Here is a 21,816-nt window from a genome sequence, read left to right as displayed (position 1 = left end):
TGATACCCACAAGTTCACAGAAGCATTAGTTAAACGTGCATAATCAGAAACTGCCTGCGCTGAATGCAACTAGTACCTGCATATTGTTACCTGCAGTTTCATTGCTTTGCAAAACTCTCCTCTGCAATGCTTTTAGGTTCAAAGTCTGTAATGAACAGTGTTCAAAGATATTACAGCCATAATAATAATAATAATAATGACGACCATTATTCCTACTAGAACAAACTTAGAAAACTGTGGCATTTCACATCTACAAATCAGCACTAAGCTGACTTCCTGATCCTCTCAAAGTTGGACACCATTAGGCCACTGTTCTGCACTAGGCAACTTATAGAACTGCCAGCATATATTTTTTTTAAAGCTCCAAACATTATTTTCCAATGCTATAAGAATTACACACTGACAGCCCCCTCTCCCACACTAACATCAAAAAAGTTTGCTTCATTTCAGTGGATGCCTCTGCTATTATTAGTTCTCTCGAACTGCTGGGGTGCTTGCACTGGCTTTCATCTGGGGCTCGAACGCTTAACGCGTGAAGTTTTTCTACGAAGCTGAGTATCGTTCAGCTAAATTATCTCCTCAATATCTCACAGAGTGACGATCGACCAACCTGGGCGGACTGGTGACTTTACGGTTCTTCAACTTCTTCTCTCGCAGAGCCCGTCTCTCCCTCCTGGACTTTCGACCCTGCGGCACCCACGAAAGAACAAGACGTTATGCAGTCGCCAAAAGCAACAAGAATACGTACGTCTTGGCAAAGTGCCAGCCACACTGACAGCACGCATGCACAAGGGACTCGGACAAGCACACTTCTCACGATGACCACCTCAGGCTTGGGCAAAATTATGTCCAGGAAGAAAGACAACGAAAATTTCACAGAATCTTGCAATTGGCAAACCAGACACATACGCTAAGAAACATAAATGAGACTGCAGAAACTGCTTAAATGAGACGCTTTTCTGCATAGAATGCAGTAAAAAGCTAAGACTGCTGAAATGAAATGCTTTTCTGCATAGAAAGCAGTAAAAAGCTAAGACACCGAGACAAGAACAAACTGCGGGGACGCAGAATGAGCACCAAACTGCTCACAAAAAGCTCTTGCATGTAAAATTAAAACCAGCTGTAAAACACTGCACCAATGAACAGAAAGCTAGCACGCTGTTTGAATGCAAAACTGGCCACATAAGAACCACTAAAACAAGGAATTCCTCCTTAAGCTAGACAAGATTGAGCCAATTTACTCAGAGACACGGTGAGATAAGACGACAAAAGGCAAGCACTCAGAAGCTTAATTTCTGCCTCAGAGATAAGGAAGCAAGTCTTGTTTAACAACATTAAAGAAAGAATAACTTTGTTTTCATGTCCCAAAGCTATACTTTGGCTGTGAAGGGTGCCATAAAAAAGGGGATCAGGACTAATTTCAACCAGATCAGTGTCTTGAAGTACAGACAGCAATCTCTCTTTACAAATGCCTATGTATCGACTCCAACCAAACCACACCCACTGAAGCCAGGCATTAAACCAGCAACCTCTAGCTCACCGCTTCTCAGTCTATTTAATTTAGACTCAAAGTGCACCAGGAACCCGAAGGTTTAGCGGAACCTAACATGACAGCCCCACCACCAAGGACACCACGGTCAGTCGATGACCAAGCGAGCCTCAGCAAGGATCTTCACGGCCAAGAATGACCCAAGCAGCAGCTCACCGAGTACATCGCTTTCTCCTCTTCGAGCTCCCTCGCCTGTTTCAGACGCTCCTGCTCCTCTTTGTCCAGGTGTAGGTACCTTGAAATGCAGAATAAAAAATATGAGCACACAAGGCTTATGCTAGGCCAGCCACTTACAATCGGCTTAGTTGCACAGTCTTCTCTTAAACAGAGTTAAATGTTGGGCTAGTTCGTATTGTCACAACACATTCATCACATTTGACGCAAAGAACAGGACAACATTAAGGATATACCATAATTACTGAATTCTAACATGCCCCTGATTGTAGCACATACCCATTTATCATGGTCATAAAAAAAAGTACGCCTTCAACTGTAACGGGCACCAGATTTTCATGCTTCGATGAACAAATGAATCTTCTTCACTTGAAATGAGCCAACTTTATTGCAACTGCTCTGACGTCACGATGAAGTAAATGGCACCACCGCCTTAATCGCCTTTCTGGCAGATGGCTTTTCACCTCGAAAGCGAAAATCCATATCTTTTCCCAAGATCACAACCGAGCACCTGCTGGCTTTGAAATCCACCTGCTTTGGGCCTATGCAGTCTGCGCTAGGCCTTTCTGCCTCACCAACTGCATAGCCCTAATTTCCACAGTCCCAAGCCGGTGATCATCGCTGTTGTTGCACGAAGTCTGCAAGCTCTTCTCCTGTTTCTGGAAACCTGCCCTTCTTCGCCCCACTGAAACCCTTCCAAGTCAACTTGCTGGCAAAAATCCTGTCTCTGTCTCTGCCAATCATGCACACAAGTTTCGAGAGCACTATACGCCAGCGAGGCCACTCGACTGCCACTCCGCACACAAAATCACCTCTTTTTTTCAACCTGGCACCACAGTGAACTCAGCGCGTCTCCGCAGCCAACATTTCCATTCTGTTTCCAGCGTGCTGACAGGACACTACAGATGCTCAAGAGGCCTATCGGTATCCGTGACTGTGATAGGCTAAGTAGGCAATATCGATGGGCAAAAAATACCAAGCCAAAATTTTGTATGTCGATGACAACAGGGTGCTGCTGGCATAGTTTCATTTTCGTACTCTATTCTAACGTACACATCATTTTCACGTGATTCTTTCAGACAAAAGGTGCGGATTAGAATAGAGTAAATATGGCATCCATGGATAATGTCCCTGTTCGCCTTCCTTTCTGTTGTCCTGTCCTTTCCGCTAAATCAGATGACTGTGACGTTCTCTTCAACACTGGCGACCGGAGAAGCTGCATACACAGACTAAAAAGGCGTGGGGGTCACTGAGCAGTGAGTGTTCTCAACATTCAAAAGGCCAGCCAGAACTGGGAAAGTAAGGGCCAAAGCCATGAGAGTATGCCGCAGGGCTGAATCGCAACTCTCGCTACAGTTATGACGTCGTGCAGCAATGGAAAAGCATATAAGGTCATCAGGCAGACATAGCAATAAAGCCAAATATTTTCTTGCTAAATAGCCAGAACTCAACGTAAAGAAACAACATGTTGCACCTCTGAACGTTCTCACATAAGCGAAGTGTTGTGTGATGCAGGCTCCAACAGTCAGCTGGTGATAAACATAACTACTCAATGTAAATACCAGAATAAGCAGCTGTAATCACGAATTAATGTGAACACACTAAACTGCGTAGCCAGTTCAACTATGCCACTGTAACCACCAAAAAAGTCAGTAGGCAAGCTTCATACTTTTTGTGTGGACACTGTACAGGTAGCAACTGTCTGTGGCTGAAAGAGTATACTTCGTTTTTCCAAGCACCAAATCCTCCCTCACGTTCCCTACCACAAATTTCCACTAAATAGAAGCCACTAAATTTTGTGCCCAACTCTAGGAAGGAGGCAAGACGAAATGAGCAAGGCAGGGCTCTAGCGGGCAGGGAGTCCCAGTGAAGGGCGTCCCCTTGCACAGCGTCCCACAGTAGGGTAGCCCCTGTACCTGAGGGCCGCTATCCTAGAGGTCTCTAACCACTGTGACTGTTGCTCCCAACAACACCACCACGTTCTCTCAGCTTGGGCTGCAGTTGAGGCACCAACCAGTACATGGCAACAAATGCCATACACACTCACACAACACGAGGCCTATCCAAGGCCACATGAGACACAGAATTTGTGCAGTTACCCTCTGCCTTCCTTCCTTCCCTCTCCCCCATGCCTGCATCTGTCAGCCCAGCAACCAAATGCCTGGCTAACGTTGCCAAGCTTTAGAGAGCGATGGCGCCACCACTTACGAGATGAAATCCGTGGCTTCCATGCCATAGGCGTGCGAGTGGTCGTTCATTTCTCGCGCCTGGTCGATGTTGAGTTGGTTTACGTCAACAGTAACATCTGGTGCACGAGAAAAGCAGAGAGGAGACAGAAACTAGCTTGAGCATAAGTGAAAAACACTTTACAGACATAAAGACAGCCACTGCCATCCTGAAAGCTGTACTTGTGCACTCACGAAAAAGAATACATGCTACAACGCTTGGCCAGGTCAAAGGTTCCAGGTCAAAATGTTCACCTACAGAAACAATTGGCCATGGCAGTCATGTTCTGATGGAGGCAAAACAATAAAGGCGCCTGTGTGCTGTGCAATGTCTATGCACATTAAATGTCACCAGGTGGTAAAATTACTCCCGAGCTCTCCACAACAGCACCCTCTTTACCTCTCTCTGCTTTAACTCCCTCCTTCCTTTCCTGATGCCACGGTTCAGGTGTCCACCAAGTAGTGAGACAGTTACTATGCCTTTTCTTTCTTTCCTCAAAAAACAATTCCCATTTTCTACAGCAACAAACACATTTAGTACTTGGGCTGAATGAGGAAGGAAGGAAAGGAACAAAAAAAAAATGTCACACGATGTCACTGACCAATCAGCATGGCCTGGTGTGGTGCTACTCTAATGTCACAGAACCGGGAAATGTGACCTTAACAGCTGTGGCTGTAAAATGGTGGCAAAGCCATCATTGGCAAGGAGAATAGTGCTGCAGAAGCCCACAAGCCCGAACAGCTACTGCAGAGTACGCAGAGAGCATTGGTACTTTAGGTGGTACTTATTAACCCAGTGCCGAGCTATGCTGCGAGCACGCTATGCAGGAACCTCAACCTCAAAGGTACTTCAAAAAGCGCTGTTTTGTGGGAAAAATGCAAACTACACATAAAACTGCTTTCAGGGTCGCAGCAGTGTCCAAAAAACCCACTAGACGGGGCAACAAGATCTTGGTGGCCCCAGTAGCTCTGAAATTGTAATTCGAATCCGTCAATCACCAGTAACTTATGCATAGCGGCATGGTAACGAAAAGGGTGGGTTAAGCGTCAAGTAATGCTGAAATAAACAGCAGTGTCCGTGTCTGCGAAGTGATGTAAAAAGAGGACCCTAGGCCGCTGAAGAAACCGATTAAAGCTATCACGTCATACCCTTAAGGTGGAACTCAAGTGTCCCCTCTGAAAAAACACATGAGCCATGCATCCCCTTTAGCACTCAAAATGTCCAATCGTCACTAGCGCATGCAAGGAACACCCTCCAAACTCACCCAGGTCAATGTCACTTAAATCTTCCTTATCTTCTTCCTCTTCCTGTTCTTCATTCTGATTGGACGACGTGGATGGAGTGGGCGTGCTGTCCTCGTACACATAGGCAATTGCAACTTTCTTCTCAGCAAGCCTGCGAGGAAAGAGCATTTAGTGAGCAATGCCGCTTCTGCACAGCCACATAACAACCAAAAGATTAAAAATCCTTTAAAATCAACCTCAACAAGACGCTATCTCAGAGATAAGACAACCTTTATTAAAAATTCAGCAAAAAGTCATCACAATTTGCTACAAAGCGGTAACTTTCTACTTTCCACTCAAAGCACTTTGACTGAAAGTGATGTTAAGACAATTGCTGTATTTAGGTATGGGTTGGACTTTTGGGTTTGAACAGAAAAAATAAAACGGCAAGCAGAGTAGAGTTTTCGAAATGTGGTCTTAACCAAAAAAGGTAAGTATTATTGGCATGGAAGACAAACATAACTAGCCAGCTTTTGAGTACGATTTACGCTCAGCCAAAGTTTAAAATTAAATAAGTAGAGAAGCCGGGGGTGTGATGCCACGATGATATTGTTGGATAAGCAGTGCAGCTGTGTGATTTGAGATATTGCTCCTCTAGTTTACACGTCTCTGCAGACTGGGAAGGTCACCTCCTGACCGCTTGCTAACTAAGCCCCGTTTTTCACCATCTCATCATTCGGAGCAGTTAGTCGGTTAAGCAGGTTAATCACATATAGGTCACTGGCACAAAACCATGAGTGCGCATCACAAACAAGCATCATACTCTTTCTACCACCATGACTGAGCAACAGTTTCATCGCTGCTATTAATACACAGACCACATCATGCCCAACCCTCACTCAAACTAGCGCAACAACAAAACAATAACAAGCTAACCTAGTTGTTGGAAGAAATTACTTCTAACGCAAATGAAATTTTAAACTTCCAAAACCCCAAAAGGAAGTTTAGAATTCCTTTTGTGTTTATGTCTGTCAGGTAACTCATTTACCTTAAGTTACTCTTTTAATCAGACTACTAATTTATTACCCAAGAACAGCTCGTTAATTGCTGGAACTGTCGGTGCTGACAAAAATGCAGATATTAATGGACTTTTGATCACACAGGTTTGGTACATTAAATCATTGCAAAGAGTTAGTAAACCGACCATTGAAAATAATAATAGTAAAAAAAACTAAACACGTTAAAAAATAAAAACTGAAAAAAGTCCGCCCAATTTTTAAAGATAAGAAACGGAAAGTCAAACGCCTAGTTTTAGGTTTCTGCGCAGTTATTTTTCGGCTCTGTGAAAAAATAACCTACACAGCCGTAAAGTGACGACAGCTTTGATGCTTGTTTTGTGACCATTTTATGTATTTTTTTATTACATACCACAAGCCAGAAGTAGGAATTCTTTCATTCACCGAGACATCCTTCAAGTTATAAATCTCCCCATACTGAAAGAATGTCATAGAGGAGGTCGCAGCGTCCCGCTACTACTACTGTCCACCCATCTGTTCGGGAACGACACTTGCTTGGTCTCGCCGAGCAGCTTTGGAACAAAATGCGAGAACGGAAACACACTTTTTCTTTTCCTCCTCGGTCGTGCCAATGGGCTTCCCGACAGGGCCGTACCGCTCCTCCAAGAAGATCTGATGCAAGAACTTGTCCTCAGACACTGCACAAGGGCAGAAGAACGGGCATGACACAAGAGACACTATACAGTAGAGTCTCGGTGATACGAATCTCACGGGGTCGCGAAAAAATTCGTATCATCCGAAATTTTGTACATCCAAACGAACAAAATTCTTATGCAGAAGCATAGAAAATGCATGCACGCAGATCTGTTCACGGCTGACGGGATTTATTCATGGCCGTGCGGCCACGCTACTCGCACTGCGCACCGCGCGATTAGCAATTGCGATTTCAGCGATGTGAGGTCCATGCACCGCCGCTCACTGTTCACGGTGCGTACCGCGCGATTAGCAATCGCGATTTCGGCGATATGAGGGCCGCGCACCGCCACTGCTCGCGGTGCGTACCACGCGATTAGCAATCGCAATTTGAAGGCAGCACACTGCTGCTCATTGCTCGCGGTGTGTACCTCGTGATTAGAGATTGCGATTTCAGCGATGTGAGGACCACGCACCGCCGCTGCTCGCGGTTCGTACAAAGCGATTAGAGATTCTGGCGATGTAAGGGGCGCGCACCGCCGCTGCTCGCGGTGCGTGCCACACAATGTAAGCAATTTAAGGGCAGCGTACCGCCGCTCACTGCTCGCGGTGCTTACCTCACGATTAGCGATTTCGGCGATGTGAGGGCCGCGCACCGCCACTGCTTGCGGTGTGTACCACGCGATTTGAGGGCAGCGCACTGCCGCTCACTGCTTGCGGTGCGTACCGCTCGATTAGCGATCCCGATTTCGGCGATATGAGGGCGTGCACCACCGCTCACTGCTCGCGGTGTGTACTTTGCGATTAGCGATTTCGGAGATGTGAGGGCCACGCACTGCCGCTGCTCGCGGTGCATACCACATGATTAGCGATTGCGATTTGGCGATGAGAGGACCGCGCTTATAGCTCGTGGGTGCGATCGCGGCTCGCATCATCCTATGTAGCACGGGAGAGAGTTCGGAATATTCTGAATTCCGCACGTTGTGCATAATGCACTCCCGCGGGGGAATTTTACAAATTCGTATCATCGCGAAATTCGTATCAACCGTGTTCGCATCACCGAGATTCTACTGTACTTGTGTCACATGGTTTCAAAGTGAAAAGAAACGAATAAATAAGTAACCTGCCATGCAGAATGCCAACTCATGGAGCTCACAATTCTGAGGTGGGCAGAATTTCTCATTATTCTGCTTTGCAACAAGCACTAGATCTACTTAAACATTAGGTGTTTCGGCTCTTGCCTGATGACCAAATGCTGCAGATGAAGCAAATTTTTCACCCCCCGTTCCAAAATGACACCAACATTCCCACCATTTCGGGATGCCAGAGGCATAGCTTCGAACCGTAAATACAGTACTGATCTGCAGATAATGCTCCCTCGTTTGGTTTGTTCGCGTGGTGACTGTCGAGCGTATAGGAAGGAGTGCATGTAATTCTTAGAATAAAAGTTGGAAGTTCTGCGCTGTCTGTATGTGTCCTCCTCATACTGCCCTTGCTGTTTCGTGCAGTTTAACTATGAAAGAAAAGCAGTTGAGCTGAAAAGAAAAATGGTCGAGCTGGGAGTCGATCCACCTCCTTGGGTCGTGAGCCAGGTGTGCTGCCCCTCGACCACTGAGGAACCTTCGTCGTTCAGTGCGATAGTTTGGGGACTTTCATACTGCACAGTTAGCACCATTATCACGCTGCACTCTTCCCCAGCATCCCCAGAATTTCTTCAATCCTGATGGTGTGGGTAAAAGGAATGTGCTCCTGTGAAAACTTATCCAATGACTGTACTTTACGCGTTGTAGTGGCGCCGGCATGCGGAGGCTGCCAGAACTAAGAGCTTCAGCGGAGTACGCCATGCATATTTCATCCCGTCTCCTCAAGAAGTCTAGCAAGCAACATTCATTTTATGCAAGTTTACTTGCAATGCAAGTACTACAGCTTCTATTTTCAGTTCTCTTTCTTTAAAAACTTACCGTCTGGACTACCTTATCAATAAAAAAAAGAACAAGCAATGATGATGCTCACCTCCAAGAAAATCATTCTGGACAAGTGTGCGATAGCGCTCATAGTTTATCTGCCTCTCTTCTTCCTTCTGCTCCTCAGACAACCTGTTGCAAAAACCCGAAACAGCAGCATGATTATTGCAAAGATAACTACTGCAACATAACAACATGAATTCATATCAATATATAAACAGCGCGCCTCTTCTGCATTTCATCAGCCACAGGGCATGGCGAACACAATGAGGTGACACATGGACACATTGCCCAGTCCGCCAATACCAGGGCATGGTCATATTAAACTCTGGGACTTGGATATAAGCTTGAAATGTCATAAAATGATGGTGATGATGATCCATTTCTACGATGCAAGGGCAACAAACTTTCCACAAGAGCCTGGTCAGATTTGTTGCTCCCTGCAATGAATAGTTTAGCTGCACAGAATTATGGGCGGTTACCTATTTTTTTTTTTTATCACTGACTGCAAAGTTTAGAGAGCCGAATCAAAGACCATGCATTAAAACAAAGAAAAGGTGGCTTTACTATATAATCTGCGGGACTGAGAAGGCTAGGCAAAGCACTCAGCAGACCAGGACTTCCTGACCTTGGCAACAATGTCGATTCCAAGGGTATGCCACATAAGATCTGTTTGCGCCAACATTAAAAGATAACATTAGGAGCCAGACATGGGCAACAAAGAAACATGCAATATCCATTTGCCTCTTTCCCTTCCCAAACACATCATCATGTATTGGCCGATACCAGGTAGCAACCTTATAAAAGCAGTTCGACGAACACAAAAAGGAAGATTGTAAAGCTTTAGCTACCAACGTGGCATACGAATATCACATCACTCCCCCCCACTTTTGCATTTTCTATTTTCTGTCAGCTAATAAAGCTTTCCCTGATCAGACAGAAAGACCCAAGTGATGAAAAAGCAAGCTAACACTCAACAGCTGATGGATCAGAGCTTGTGGGCACAAAGGAGACAAGACTGAGCTCATCCCACTCAGAGCCTGCATTCAGCATACCTTTGTCAATGTTGTTTCACCACGAGCATTTTAGAGTCCAAAAAGACACTGAAACTTCCCTTCCAAACCGATGGACGGAGAGGAAGTTCCGATGCCTTATTTCACAAGTCAAACAACAGAGAGCTCCACAAATGAGAAGACGGGATAGTGGCTTACACGGGAACATCGTCAGAAGGCTTGTGGTCGGGTATCGCATCCAGATGTGCCCGAACATCGAAACGGTCAATCATGACGTCCCTGTTGCCTTGCCAGGGCATCCTGAAGTAAAACAAAAGGTTTTTGCAATTCACTGCAGAGTTTGCTACACAAAAAGAAAGTCAGTCGATTTTCCGTGCCCAAAGAAGAAGCATGTAATTTAGCACGTAATTTAAATCTCGCTCGTGCCATTTCCCATTTCCTCACACCTTATGCAAAATTAAGTACATCGTAAAAGAATTTAACACATTTCAATGGAACTGCAAACTATTTATGCTTTCTTTAAGAAAAGGCTCAACTCAAGCCTATTTACAGAAGAATCAATTTGTTCACAGCACTGATAATTTAGTACAATTAATATTCATTAAAAATAAGATTCAAGAAGTGAAAAACATGCTAAAAACATCCACACCTATCTTACATGCACAGACAGCAGCATGCACCAGAACATGGGCAACTAGGCAGTATTAAACCCTCCAAGCACAACATAATACATACGGTGTTAGGTGACAATGTTTTGTATGTGAACGCCACAAAAATACACTTCTCTGTCGAAATATCTAGGCCTTGCAGATGAGGGTAAGATATCAATATTGATGCTGCCTTCTGAAGTCTCGCACAAACTTGGAGACACGTCACTCTTGATGTCCAATTAAGATATCGTACACGTAAACAAACACCGATATAGTTGTGTGACCTATTGTGACTGTGCTCCCCGCACCTTCCCTCTACATAGCAACTTCTACTTTCACCCCACACGCGCTTCATTCTTCCATGGTGCTCTGCAAGTGCTGTACTTAAAAAACAGAACACTGTTTGGTCTGGTCAGAGGAATCTTTTTGACAAAATGCGGCACCCTTCAGTAACGGAAACATACATGGTTGCTGGGCTGTCGGCTTGCTGTGCAATGGCTAAGTCGATGTGAATCTTGCAGCGCCTCCCATGAAGCTGAAGAAATTGAGCTGGGTCTTGCTTCTGCACAGGTAACAACAGAAAATACATGCAGAGGCAAGCGCAACAAAAACATGCCTGCAAGAAAGCCAAATGCAACGAGTACACCACCGAATGCTGTCCTCAGACTTAGTATCAAAAAAAGAAAAAAAAAGACTGGAGGGGACACTTGAGCTCTGCCTAAGGGGTATGATGCAAAAGTGTTAATGGCCTATGCATTCACAGATCCCTGGGAGTCCTCATACCACTCCAGGTGAGTGGTTAAGCGATACGCCACAGCCTTGTAATGGCAGGTGCTGCCACCGGTTGGCCTTGTGACACCCAGGTTTCCATTCCCGGGAAACCATCAATTGAACTGCCAGCTGCCATGGTGGGCAGGTTGCGAAGTAGTCCCATGGGCACGCTACCTGGGTGGCCAACCTGCCACCCTCTCTGGGGATCTTTTATGGATTTTTCACTCCAGACAACAACGCCGACGCTGGCTTTTCTGCGACATAGGATCCTTAACACTGTCTTGTTTAAAAAATTCACAGGGACACCTTATTTCAGTGTGTTGGCAATGCGGTATCATTAGATGCTGCTGACGACGTTATCGGAAGTGACGTCCTGTCTGGTGACATCCCTTCCCTCCAGGCACTGGGTGAATTTTATGATCGCAGACACATTTTTTTCCCGTGATGAAGCTTTTAATGCTATTGCAATACATATTGGTGGCTCCCTACAATGGCTCAGTCATACAAGTCATCACTTCCCCTCGATGCATATCCACGTATAACTTTCAGTCAATCCATAGTATACTATACTCGCAAGGGACGGAGACAGAGAACAGGAACACAGCGTCGTCCTGTGTTCCTGTTCTGTGCCTCCATCCTTTGCTCTGGTTTTCCTTCTACAATCATGTATCGACTCGCCCAGCTAATCACGCTATACAAAAACACTCTTGTGCCGAAAAAATCACATTTTAAATTTCGTTTCTCTCCCTCAATTTGAAATGACAGACATATGTGCAACTTGCCCAACACAACGTATTGATAAAATATGTGCAATGTCGCAAAATTTTAAAAGAAGCTCTCCACACTATTCAACCCCTCGCCTGAGGTAAAGAAGCCACAGAAAAAGCTGTACCACATGCCCTTCCCCCCTCCTTCCTGCCGAGAACGCCCACCAGACCAGACATGACCCCATGGCTCAAGCTCACCTTTATCCCTGTCGCATCACACAGAATGCAGACACCGGCCACATTTATTAACATTGAATGCTGGGCGAGCTGACAAAAATGCAGAGGAAACACAGTAAAAGGAAAAAGGACAGAAAACAAAGAACACATAAGGCGAGTTTTCGTTTATCTCCCATCTCGTCCCTCACAAGTGGTTGATAGGGAGTCACCAGCAACTTGTCACAAAACACTGCTAAACTCTGCAAAGTGTTCACCCACAGTTAAAGAATACTCTCCTGTGCAATAGACGCCAGAAGATACAACTAGACTATCATTCGGACACAGACTACTGTCAAAAGCCACCGTAGAAACCATCTGAAGCCACCCCACTACACATTCTAGACTGGCAGGGGGCATAAATTCTAATGCAGAGCACTTCTGTCATATCATCAATGATGATCATACGTGACGAGAGATGACGGAATGATAACGCGATAGTATTCTGAAGAAAGCAACTGAAAAAGAGAAGCACAAGAGGTTAAAAATGCGTTTGGATTGTTAATCTACAAGGCTAGTTGTGAAATCACTGCACACATAAAATGTATGGCTGGCCATGAAATGATAGCTGGGTCTGCAATTTGACAGAATGAAGACACGGTACATGTCACTGGGATTGTTAGTTCATACTTGAGGAAAAACACAAGCTCAAACCAGACACTGAACATAATGAAAAGATTGTATGTTCATGTCCTTGGTTCGCAAACCTGTTGTTTTTTTCCCCCAAGAATTAAGTGCACTGGTTCAGATAGAAGAGCTTATTCAAAGAACACAGATAAATTTTATCTCCAAGATGGCTGATCCAACATAATAGCGACACCAATAAACAATACAACATGGCAGTCACAAACCGTGTTCAATCGAATTTAATGTTGATTTTTTTTCTGCAAAAAAAAATTTTGTAATGTATAATTTTGTAATATAATATAAAACTGAGTCAGCATTATTAAATAATCAATTTTCTCTTGTACCACACTGGTAAAAATGCCTGATGTTACAATTGTGTTTGCATTCCACTGGAGTAAACACAGTACACTGCACTGTATTGCTTTAAAAAAAAATTGTTTGCAGACGGTGAAATCGAGAGGACTCACGATGCGCTCATAGAATTCTTTGCGGCGCTCAGCCCTCTTCTTGAGGTCGACGAGCATGCCACGGATCTTGCGCTCCTGCTTCCGTGCCTCGTGCCACATGTTGTCGCGCGAGGAGCGTGACTGGAAGAACATTTCCGCCGGAGATCGCTTCACACCAGCCCTGCTGTCGGGCCGTGCACACGCATCGAAGACAAAAAGGGGGTGAGAGGGCAAAAAACCGCCTGCGAGGTGCCAGAGAGACCAAGAGGATTAAGAACTGGATAAATGGGAATGCATACAGGTTTATGCAACACAAGAGGATGGCAACAAGAGGAAGTGGACAATACAACACGTGCCAATCTTGCATTTATCGAGTTCCTGCTGCTCTTGTTGTCATGCGCCCTATTTTGCAAGAACTTTTATCTCCATGAGGCAGACATGTCAATGCATCTGTAAAAAGAGCAGTGCCTTTCCAGGTCATAAAGCAGGCTGATCACTGTGTTATCCAAGCATCTGGTATGAACAAGACAACTTGGAATAGTTTAACATACATAATCCCTCTTTTGAGTGCATGCACAGCCTGCGAAAGCTATAAATTACTATTGTTGTTTTTTATAATTTTAATTTTTTTTATTGAAGTGCGAAAAGGTGAGTAAAAGAATCAAGTCAAAGAAAAGCTGAAGATGACACAATCTCGGGGGGTTTTTTTCCGCGGTTAAAATGGCAAACATAGGCTGATGATTAAGCAGGCTCCCCTGTCCCCAGAAACTGGATGCTAGCTTGCAAGCCACTCATTCGTTATGGGGTCAGAAGCACCGGACTTCAATGGCATGTGCCAATACCACAACGCAGCTGCGAAGCGCATGCTGCTCCTCTGGACGACGATAAAAAGTTTAGCTCTCTTAGCTATCTTCACGGCGCACATGTTCCGACAGCTTTTGCAGCAGCATTAACATTCTGTTCTAGTTCACGCCATCTTGGTTATCACGTATGTTTATTTCCTGCGCACATACCGTTCTCCTCAAGTTCTACCGCATACCTCTCGCGTTGAAAGTGGCAATAAATTACGGGTTCGTGGGAGATGTCATCGAAAGCGGGACCTCCGTCGAACCAGATATCGGTTTCACAAAGCGATTTGCGGACACCAAAAGGACTAGTAAATGCGCCGATCTCAGCGTGGCCTTGGAATACTGCTGAATATTTGATTTCGGTAGGATGCTGCGCGTTCCATCAGTATAATGTCATAGCTTGACGCGCGACATCGAAATAGTGCTCTTCGTTTGTGCAAGGCAGCAGTGTCCGATCCGACAAACTCGGTCAGCGTTTCTGCGCTTCCCGAAAAGTCTCAACGGAGCACTCACAGTCACAAGGCGCACTAAAGACGCGCAGGCAGCACAGAGAAAAGGCGCTGCGCCTTCAACCAGAACCGCTCACGGCGGGCAAATATTACTAGGCCTCGCGTTGAGCTCGAGGTCCCGAGTCGGCGTCTCTGTCCACTGCAGCGGCAAAACGAACTTTCAAACCAATGCTGTCGCGAAACTGCTTACAGGCCTCACCTGGATTATTTCAAAAATCCTAAGCAGCTTCAGGAAGAACGTGAGCAGTAAAATTCATCCTCGTTTCTGCACACTCGATCAATTAAAAGCCAAGCAGCCCATGAAATTCATGCATGAAATAGAAACAAACTAGCCGCCTGGACAGAGCCGCATAGACACAGCAGGCAGGTCCCGAGTGGATAAAAAGCAAAAGCTTTATATTACAAAAACATATCCTGTTGGTCGGTTTTAACATATTTTAATAGGCTTGGCGGTTTCAGCTTTTAAGGCTGTTTCTAAATGTGTTCGTACATTGAAAAGTCACTAAAGAAAAGAACTAAAGACATGGCCTCCGAGATTACCCGCCCGAGATCCTTGGATAATCTTAGAGGCTATGCTAAAGTTGACTGAACCACTGATCTTCGCTGGGTGGCGCAACGGGCGCCTGAACGTATAGTTAGCATGTAGTAAGCAAGCATACTAAGTGGAAAATCAGCAGTTTAAGTTTCTGTTTTCACTTTGATGTTTAGTCTTTTCGCCGTTCTCGTCTTTCTCCACGACAATGTCTACCTGATGCGCCGTCAACCAACGTTTTTAGATCTCTAAAAACTTTGCCGTCAACTGCCTGAAGAGGCCAGCGAAGTCTTCGGAAAAGGCCAAATTCAAAAAGGGTAATTTGAATTGCAATGGGACGACACGAACAAATGTCAGGACGTCGCTACGCACAGCACGTACGGAGCCTTGTCTACTCAACTCTGTGTCGTCCCGTTGCGTTGGCAATCGCAAACGGTGCGCATTATTAATGCGAAAGCATTATATGGCTCATGAGGCGGAAAATCCGGCTTTGTCGTCATCCACACCAGACGGCGCCCGAAAGCCCATGTGACCTCATGACGTCATCGGCAATGTCTACAGTGGAAAACTGGTTTTGAAGCGAAAGCTTCACTACGCTAGGTAAAGCCGATTTCGCTGTGTGTTGCCGTGGTTGACCTTCTAGTGAGCCAGAGGTCAAGTGTGGCTACGTCTTACCATATGTGGTCCACCATGGTGTCGCACCACTTGACCTTTGACCTTTCGATTCGCCGGTAGAGGGCGGTAGAATAGTCAAGTGACAATCGCGTGATGTCGCGCGATTGAAATTCTGCCTTTTCATCAATATAGCAGGGCCGGACAATCCCACGGGAACCAAACCTCATGCGATACCCAGCTGTACCTGATACAGACCATCACTTCAAGACCTTGCAAAGTAAAAAGAGGCTGCTCAACAGGTTAAAATTTAGTGGCCCAGAGAGGGTGCCGAATATTATTTTCGCATGTCCAAGCACTTATAGCACCATGCAAACAGCAATACGCACGTTATTCAACTGTAAAACCCTGGGCATACATATCAGGCAATGTCCACGAACTATGTATGCCTGAAACCCTCCAGGCTGCGTATTTTGGCAGTGTAACAAGTCTTCTCGGCTTCGAGGAGGTGTTGCAGAAGCGCCCACACTCTGTGGCCCACGGCGAGAGTTCTCCAGCTACTTTGATTGGCCGTAAGCCCACATGCAAGGAAACCAGAGTAAACTTGGCGGAGGAAGCTGCAAATGACAAATGGTTCCTCCGGATCCCTTTGTCCGCGTGCAACGATGCACTTCCGTGTCAGCTCCCCGGCCAAGTCGACGATTCCAAACATGTAGTCCATGGGTGTGATCTGCAGGGAAAACGCAGAGACCGATGACGAGGTCGAGGTGGGTGTATCCGCATCAGCCCTCTCCGCTTCTGTTTCCTGCTTTGGAGAAGGAGAAAAACGAACTTTCATTAGAGGACTTGTGCTTTGCCAGAAGAAACTAGGCTGCATGCGGTTTGCGTCTTATTCGCGTAAGTGGAGCCTTTAAGGCTCCACTATGCGGGTTAATGCCATGTCTAATTAGTCGAAATCAAGAGGAAGAAGCTGGCTTGGGCAAGGCATGCATGTTAAGCGAAGGCAAGATAATTCCGATAATCCTTAACGTTGTGCCTTCTAGTGGTGCGGGTAGGGCACTTTTCATTATTTTTCTGCCCAAACTCTCTCTCTCTCTCTCAGAAAGCAGGGGGGGATAAAGAGTTGGGAGTCAAAACTTTTAATTCCCACATATACTTTTCTGAAATAAACATCAAATGATGATGCAACAGTTATTCCCAGGTAGTTTGCCAGGTGAATATATACACAGAGGGGATTGGCTTACCTCATCATGCGCCTCAAAGACCAGTGCCTCATGCATTTCGTTGAGAGTGATCAAGCGGCCATATTTGATGTAGTGAAAGAAAGTAACCGCTCTCACATACTCTTGAAGACCTGTACACCACAAAAGTTGAATATGGAAAGTGGTCAAGCGTACAAGTTCTCTATTGCTTGCATTTAGTGACGTTGTTGTCCTTCCTCCCTTCGGGACAGCTATCTCTCAGTTGAAAAAGACAACAGAAAGACTTCTGTCGTCACACAAATTTTCTGTAATGTTTCTGACTAAAGACTTGTTCTAACAATAAAATTTTTATCGTAGCAACAAAATTTCATGTAGTTACTACAGAAAATTACTGCAAAAAAATACAGTACTACACAAAAATACTATAAAACAACAGAACACTCTGCCGTTATGACAAAACTACAAAATATTTTTGTCCTATTTTAGACACGGTTCCTTCATTTTTTTTTTTACTAGGGGGCCCTCTCGTCTTACTAAAAGTGCTATAAGTTCCCCACATTCCGTCCAGCAGCTGTAAAAAAACATGGTCGTCTCAACGCTAACGACATGATGCACATTATCATTTTTCAAAAGCACTGTGTTGTTCTAGTGCTTTCGAAAAATGACAAACGTGCACCAACTAGCACGATCGGCCACTCTTCCACACTACCCTGATGCACGTTATCCATTTCAGTCAAGAATTACTAAGATCCTGTCGCAGGAAAACTCAAAACTTCAGATTTTTTTTAGGAACATGCCTAGATAACACACACGCAAAACGAATTAACCCCTCACCCCCTAATGATCAATTACATGCAGTTTCTGTGGGGTCATCTCCGTGTCGACGATATGGCACTACACTGTTTTCATGATGTCTATATTTCTTTTTATTCATTTCAGTAAGAAATAGTCATTATGCAAACAGTCCAGCTTGTTTTTGGGCTTTTGAGAATGTTGACGAGCCCAAAGCATGCGAACAGATACGTCTTGGAGCCACATGTAGCTCCTGTGAAATGCGGAGGCATCCATCTCAGAGTTTTCTATTTTAAGCATTCATTTCGCATGCCTGTTTTAAAATGGTTCTGCGTGGCTTATCGGAGCAGATTCAGAATATAAGCTACAGCAATTTGAGGCATATTAATTACATCCTAATGGTGCCCGAAGCCGGCACAAGTTGCGCGCACATTTGTGTACGCTGTGACTGAGCAGTATTTGTTACATTGACATTTTTTTAAACTAATAAACTAATTAAAGGTTCTTAATATTTCCATTGTTGTTGCCCATGTTGCCAGCAGCCTAAACAGCTGCCAGAAACGCAGCATTAGTTTGATACCAGCACACTTTAACTGTGTCCTTTTCTATTATGAGTTATATGCGATGCCCCACATTTGCGTATATACACACCATCTTCGCACTTACCGATTGAAAATGATCTCAGATACATGTAGTAGCTATGCCCTCTTAAATAAGCAGCAATCTGTTTCAGAGCCGACATGTTCAGTTTGCACAGCCTTTGGTGACCTTCGGTGAGTACCTCGTCCCGGTGTTCACTGGAAAATGGAAAGATGATTGAGGAAGGTAAAACCCTCATAAAAATGGTCTACAGACTTTCTTTGACTTTTTTTAGACTCTGTCACCTTCTAGATATTTCCTTTTGTATATTCATAGTTATAATATCTGTCTATAGACAAAACTCTATAAGTGTATGGCAATAAATCAATAGATTGTCTATAGACTATCTATAGGATTTGTATTGTCTACAGACTAGTCTACAAGATTTGTCGATAGAAAGTCTATAGACCTGATAGATAAATATCTATGAACAGAATGTCTAAAGAAATGTTTCTAAACGAACAGAGATTGGCAGCAAAAGCTTTATGTTCTTGGGCCCACAATGGTGCACAACGATCATAGTTTACATCTTTCACTTCATTTATTGGGTTCTATTCAAGACTGAAGTGTTAAACACAAGTTGCTTGCATGCTGTAATCGCGCAAAGGGACACGCAAAAACCGACCGCTTTGCGCTATCGCAAACCATGCTGCTTGACTAATTAATAATTTGAGGAGCAAAAGAAAATGAGCACGGAAAAGATGCGGGCAAGAAACAACATGAGAAATTCTAGTCGAGCGTGCCCCCAGGAGCAGTCTGCAGCGCACAAAGGTGTATGACACGCAGTAAAAAATTGCACCCTTAATTAAAAGCATAGCTGCTAATTTTATTCGAGAACGGTGTACTAAGACAACACTGTTAATGTTAACAGTGCACAGGCATGAGGGTTTTGCAAGTCCACAAGTTGAAAGTTAGGACATTCGAACAACTAGCATGTCCCGCTGTTAACCTGCAGTGTGTACCTTATATAACTGGTTTAGACATTTGTTAAAGTATATGTGAAGTTTGATGTGCGCAGCTCTCGTTATTTGCGCAGTCACAATACGAGGATTAAAATTACTTATGGTGAACTGCTAAGCCTTACTGACAATGATGGGAGTTTGAAAGAGCTGCATGCGTAAATGCAGAGAAGCCAAATGAGCCATGGATGAATATGGGGTGCGTTGCTGTTGTTTGTGTCTTAGTTCCCACTATGCTTGGTTGAATTCCAAGGCCTCAGAAGCTTTGTACGATTTACGCCAATGACACCTTCGCCTTAATTGTTACCGTGTTTTTGTGGCCTTGCAGAGAATAAGATAGCAAGTGGGATTGCCGGAGGTTCTTAGAGGAATTTTTTGTTATATACGATTATCATAACTAGAATCGCAGTTACCATGATTGAGACAAGTCGCTCCATCAACTTTTTCTTCCTACCATTCTTTTGAGAGTGTATGGGCCATGACGTGACCAGGGCCATGCAAAATTATCACTTTGTGCAACTGTAATGCAGCCCGTACATGGCTGCAAGCATACAACATATATCGTATAGGTGTTTCAGTCAACATCATGCTCATTTTAGGGGGTATAAGGTTTGGAGCTTTAGATACATCACATTTTTAAGGGTGCATTAACGCGAATGAAAATTCCAGCGGCATGCTGTGCACAATGTTCAATTTTTTATATCGCCAGCTTGCACTGAGGAAGCGGATGAAGCCTAAACATGGCAACATAGTGCCTGAGCGTCCTCACGACAGGCAACTAACCTTGTTGTGCGGTGCAGAAGAATAATAATGCGCCTGCTTTCGATAGCTACATCATGACTCAGCCTCCCGAGCTGCTCGTAACGGTCATTGCGGTCATCCAACTCCACCTGAAACGCCCTGAACATCTTGACCAGTGAAGACTCATCCAAGTCGGGATGCTGTTTGTCCAAAGCCATCTGGTGTCTTCCCCATGACAGCTGGCTATTCCATTGGCCTAGAATATGACGCACACAGACAGATGTACAGCTTCCCAGTTAAAAAAGATTTGAACAAAACGCAGTTGGAACCAGCTGGCATCCTAGTCGTTCTAACTGGTTTCAGAAGGGGGGTCCAAAATTTCTTTGGGCCATTTCCGATTGGTCTTCTTCAAGTGGCTTGTTACACTTGTTAACAGCACAAGCAAGGCACGGAACAAGAGAAGATGGGAAAGACAGTTGACATGGGTTCGCAATACAAGTTTTAGTATGAAAGTAGCTTCTCAAAACCCTTATTCAAAGTCAACAAACTATTGATTTAGTTCGACACATTACACTACCATGTTTCAGCTAAGCTGAATGTGCTCTTCTTTGCAAAGCAGCCCGCCAACCTACCCTTCCTATGCGCATGAACCGTTTTTTCTTCATGCACACTAGTCAAAACAGTTATCACAAAAAAAAATGATTTGAAGAGTGACAAAGGGAAACACAATCAAAATATAGCACAAAATTTTAAAAGCATACAATCTCAAGAATGTAGTCAGAGACAATTGTTTCTGGACTGCGTGCTATGTAAAAGAAGCTGGTAGCTCTAATATTAACCACTAGCTTAAAAAGACCGTGCTTGTGGAAGTGAAAGCGCTGGTCTTTTACCTCCACAGGTGTGACCTCCAGCCGGTGGCTAAAATTACAGCTATCAGCTTCTTTCACGGCACCCGAGGTCCAGATGTACTCTTGTCCTCGACCGTACAAAGAGCAAACTAACTTGCCTCCAGTGCGGTTTTCATGATCTGGCTTTGCTTCTCCCGTCATATTGCACAGAATTGCATGATGCGACAAAACAGCCACCCTTGAGCATTATTACATGCTTCTTTTTCTTCGCCTCTTCGCACATGCATAGTCCTTATGGTCCACGGGAATATACCAGGCGTCCGGAGGACAAAAGAAGCCAAAGCTGAATCCTGTGATAAAAATAAAAATGAAACTTAGTTTTGAGAAAATATGGAAGCTAGGCACAGGAACTATCTCACTTCTCGGTGGACACCTCGACCGTACCATGAGGGAAGGGAAAATGGTGGAGTGAAAGAGAAAAAGGTGCCATAGTGGAAGGCTCCGGAATAATTTTGACGTCAACCACCTCTGATATTTAACAGCACATGCAATTCGAACATTGGCTGTATTCGCATAAGGTGCGCATTTGTAACTTAGTTGTCAGTTGCAATGAGTGAACATTTTTGAGTACGCAAATTACGTAAAGCATCCGGAATCAGCAGCAGTGATCCATTCAGTAAACGCATTTCCTTATTCACACGACCGGTCTATGGGCGTTGCAACACGTAGTACACTCAGGCGAAATCATACAGAAACTTTATGGGCGAAGTACGAGTTTGAGATGTCGACCGTCGCAGTAGTG

General features: G+C 44.6%; 2 protein-coding genes across 9 annotated transcripts in view; both read right to left on the bottom strand.

Annotated features, from left to right (window-relative positions):
- LOC144133516 (uncharacterized) overlaps positions 1-15,027 on the bottom strand; it is a 46,712-nt gene extending 31,685 nt beyond the window's left edge. For all 5 annotated transcript variants that reach the window (XR_013315064.1, XR_013315063.1, XR_013315061.1 and 2 more), the window contains exons 1-10: positions 14,889-15,027; positions 13,354-13,574; positions 10,973-11,070; positions 10,057-10,158; positions 8,895-8,977; positions 6,793-6,886; positions 5,214-5,344; positions 3,932-4,028; positions 1,706-1,784; positions 611-687 (exon numbers count right to left, since the gene is read on the bottom strand). Coding sequence is in view for 1 of the 5 variants with exons in the window: in XM_077666670.1 (XP_077522796.1) it covers positions 611-687; positions 1,706-1,784; positions 3,932-4,028; positions 5,214-5,344; positions 6,793-6,886; positions 8,895-8,977; positions 10,057-10,158; positions 10,973-11,070; positions 13,354-13,485 (893 nt within the window). In the remaining 4 variants the exon portion in view is untranslated. The remainder of the gene's footprint in view (positions 1-610; positions 688-1,705; positions 1,785-3,931; positions 4,029-5,213; positions 5,345-6,792; positions 6,887-8,894; positions 8,978-10,056; positions 10,159-10,972; positions 11,071-13,353; positions 13,575-14,888) is intronic.
- A 1,109-nt stretch (positions 15,028-16,136) lies between these two features.
- Positions 16,137-21,804, bottom strand: LOC144133515 (translin-associated protein X-like). Of its 4 annotated transcripts, XM_077666667.1 has the most exons (6): positions 21,434-21,474; positions 21,173-21,364; positions 20,209-20,422; positions 18,494-18,624; positions 17,078-17,187; positions 16,137-16,641 (listed from the first exon to the last, which is right to left on the bottom strand). In XM_077666667.1, exons 2-6 carry the CDS (start codon positions 21,213-21,215, stop codon positions 16,273-16,275), a joined length of 867 nt encoding a protein of 288 aa, XP_077522793.1. In that variant the 5' UTR covers positions 21,216-21,364; positions 21,434-21,474; the 3' UTR covers positions 16,137-16,272. The 4 variants fall into 4 exon arrangements, with proteins under 4 accessions (XP_077522793.1, XP_077522795.1, XP_077522792.1 ...); XM_077666669.1 differs by having other exon boundaries at positions 16,137-16,563; positions 21,173-21,804; XM_077666666.1 differs by having other exon boundaries at positions 21,173-21,802.
- Between the last annotated feature and the right edge of the window lie 12 nt (positions 21,805-21,816).

The sequence above is a fragment of the Amblyomma americanum genome, chromosome 5 (assembly GCF_052857255.1).
Source record: "Amblyomma americanum isolate KBUSLIRL-KWMA chromosome 5, ASM5285725v1, whole genome shotgun sequence".
NCBI lineage: Eukaryota > Metazoa > Arthropoda > Arachnida > Ixodida > Ixodidae > Amblyomma > Amblyomma americanum.
The sequence above is the reverse complement of the archived record's forward strand: the minus strand, read 5'-3'. Positions and strand labels throughout refer to the sequence as shown.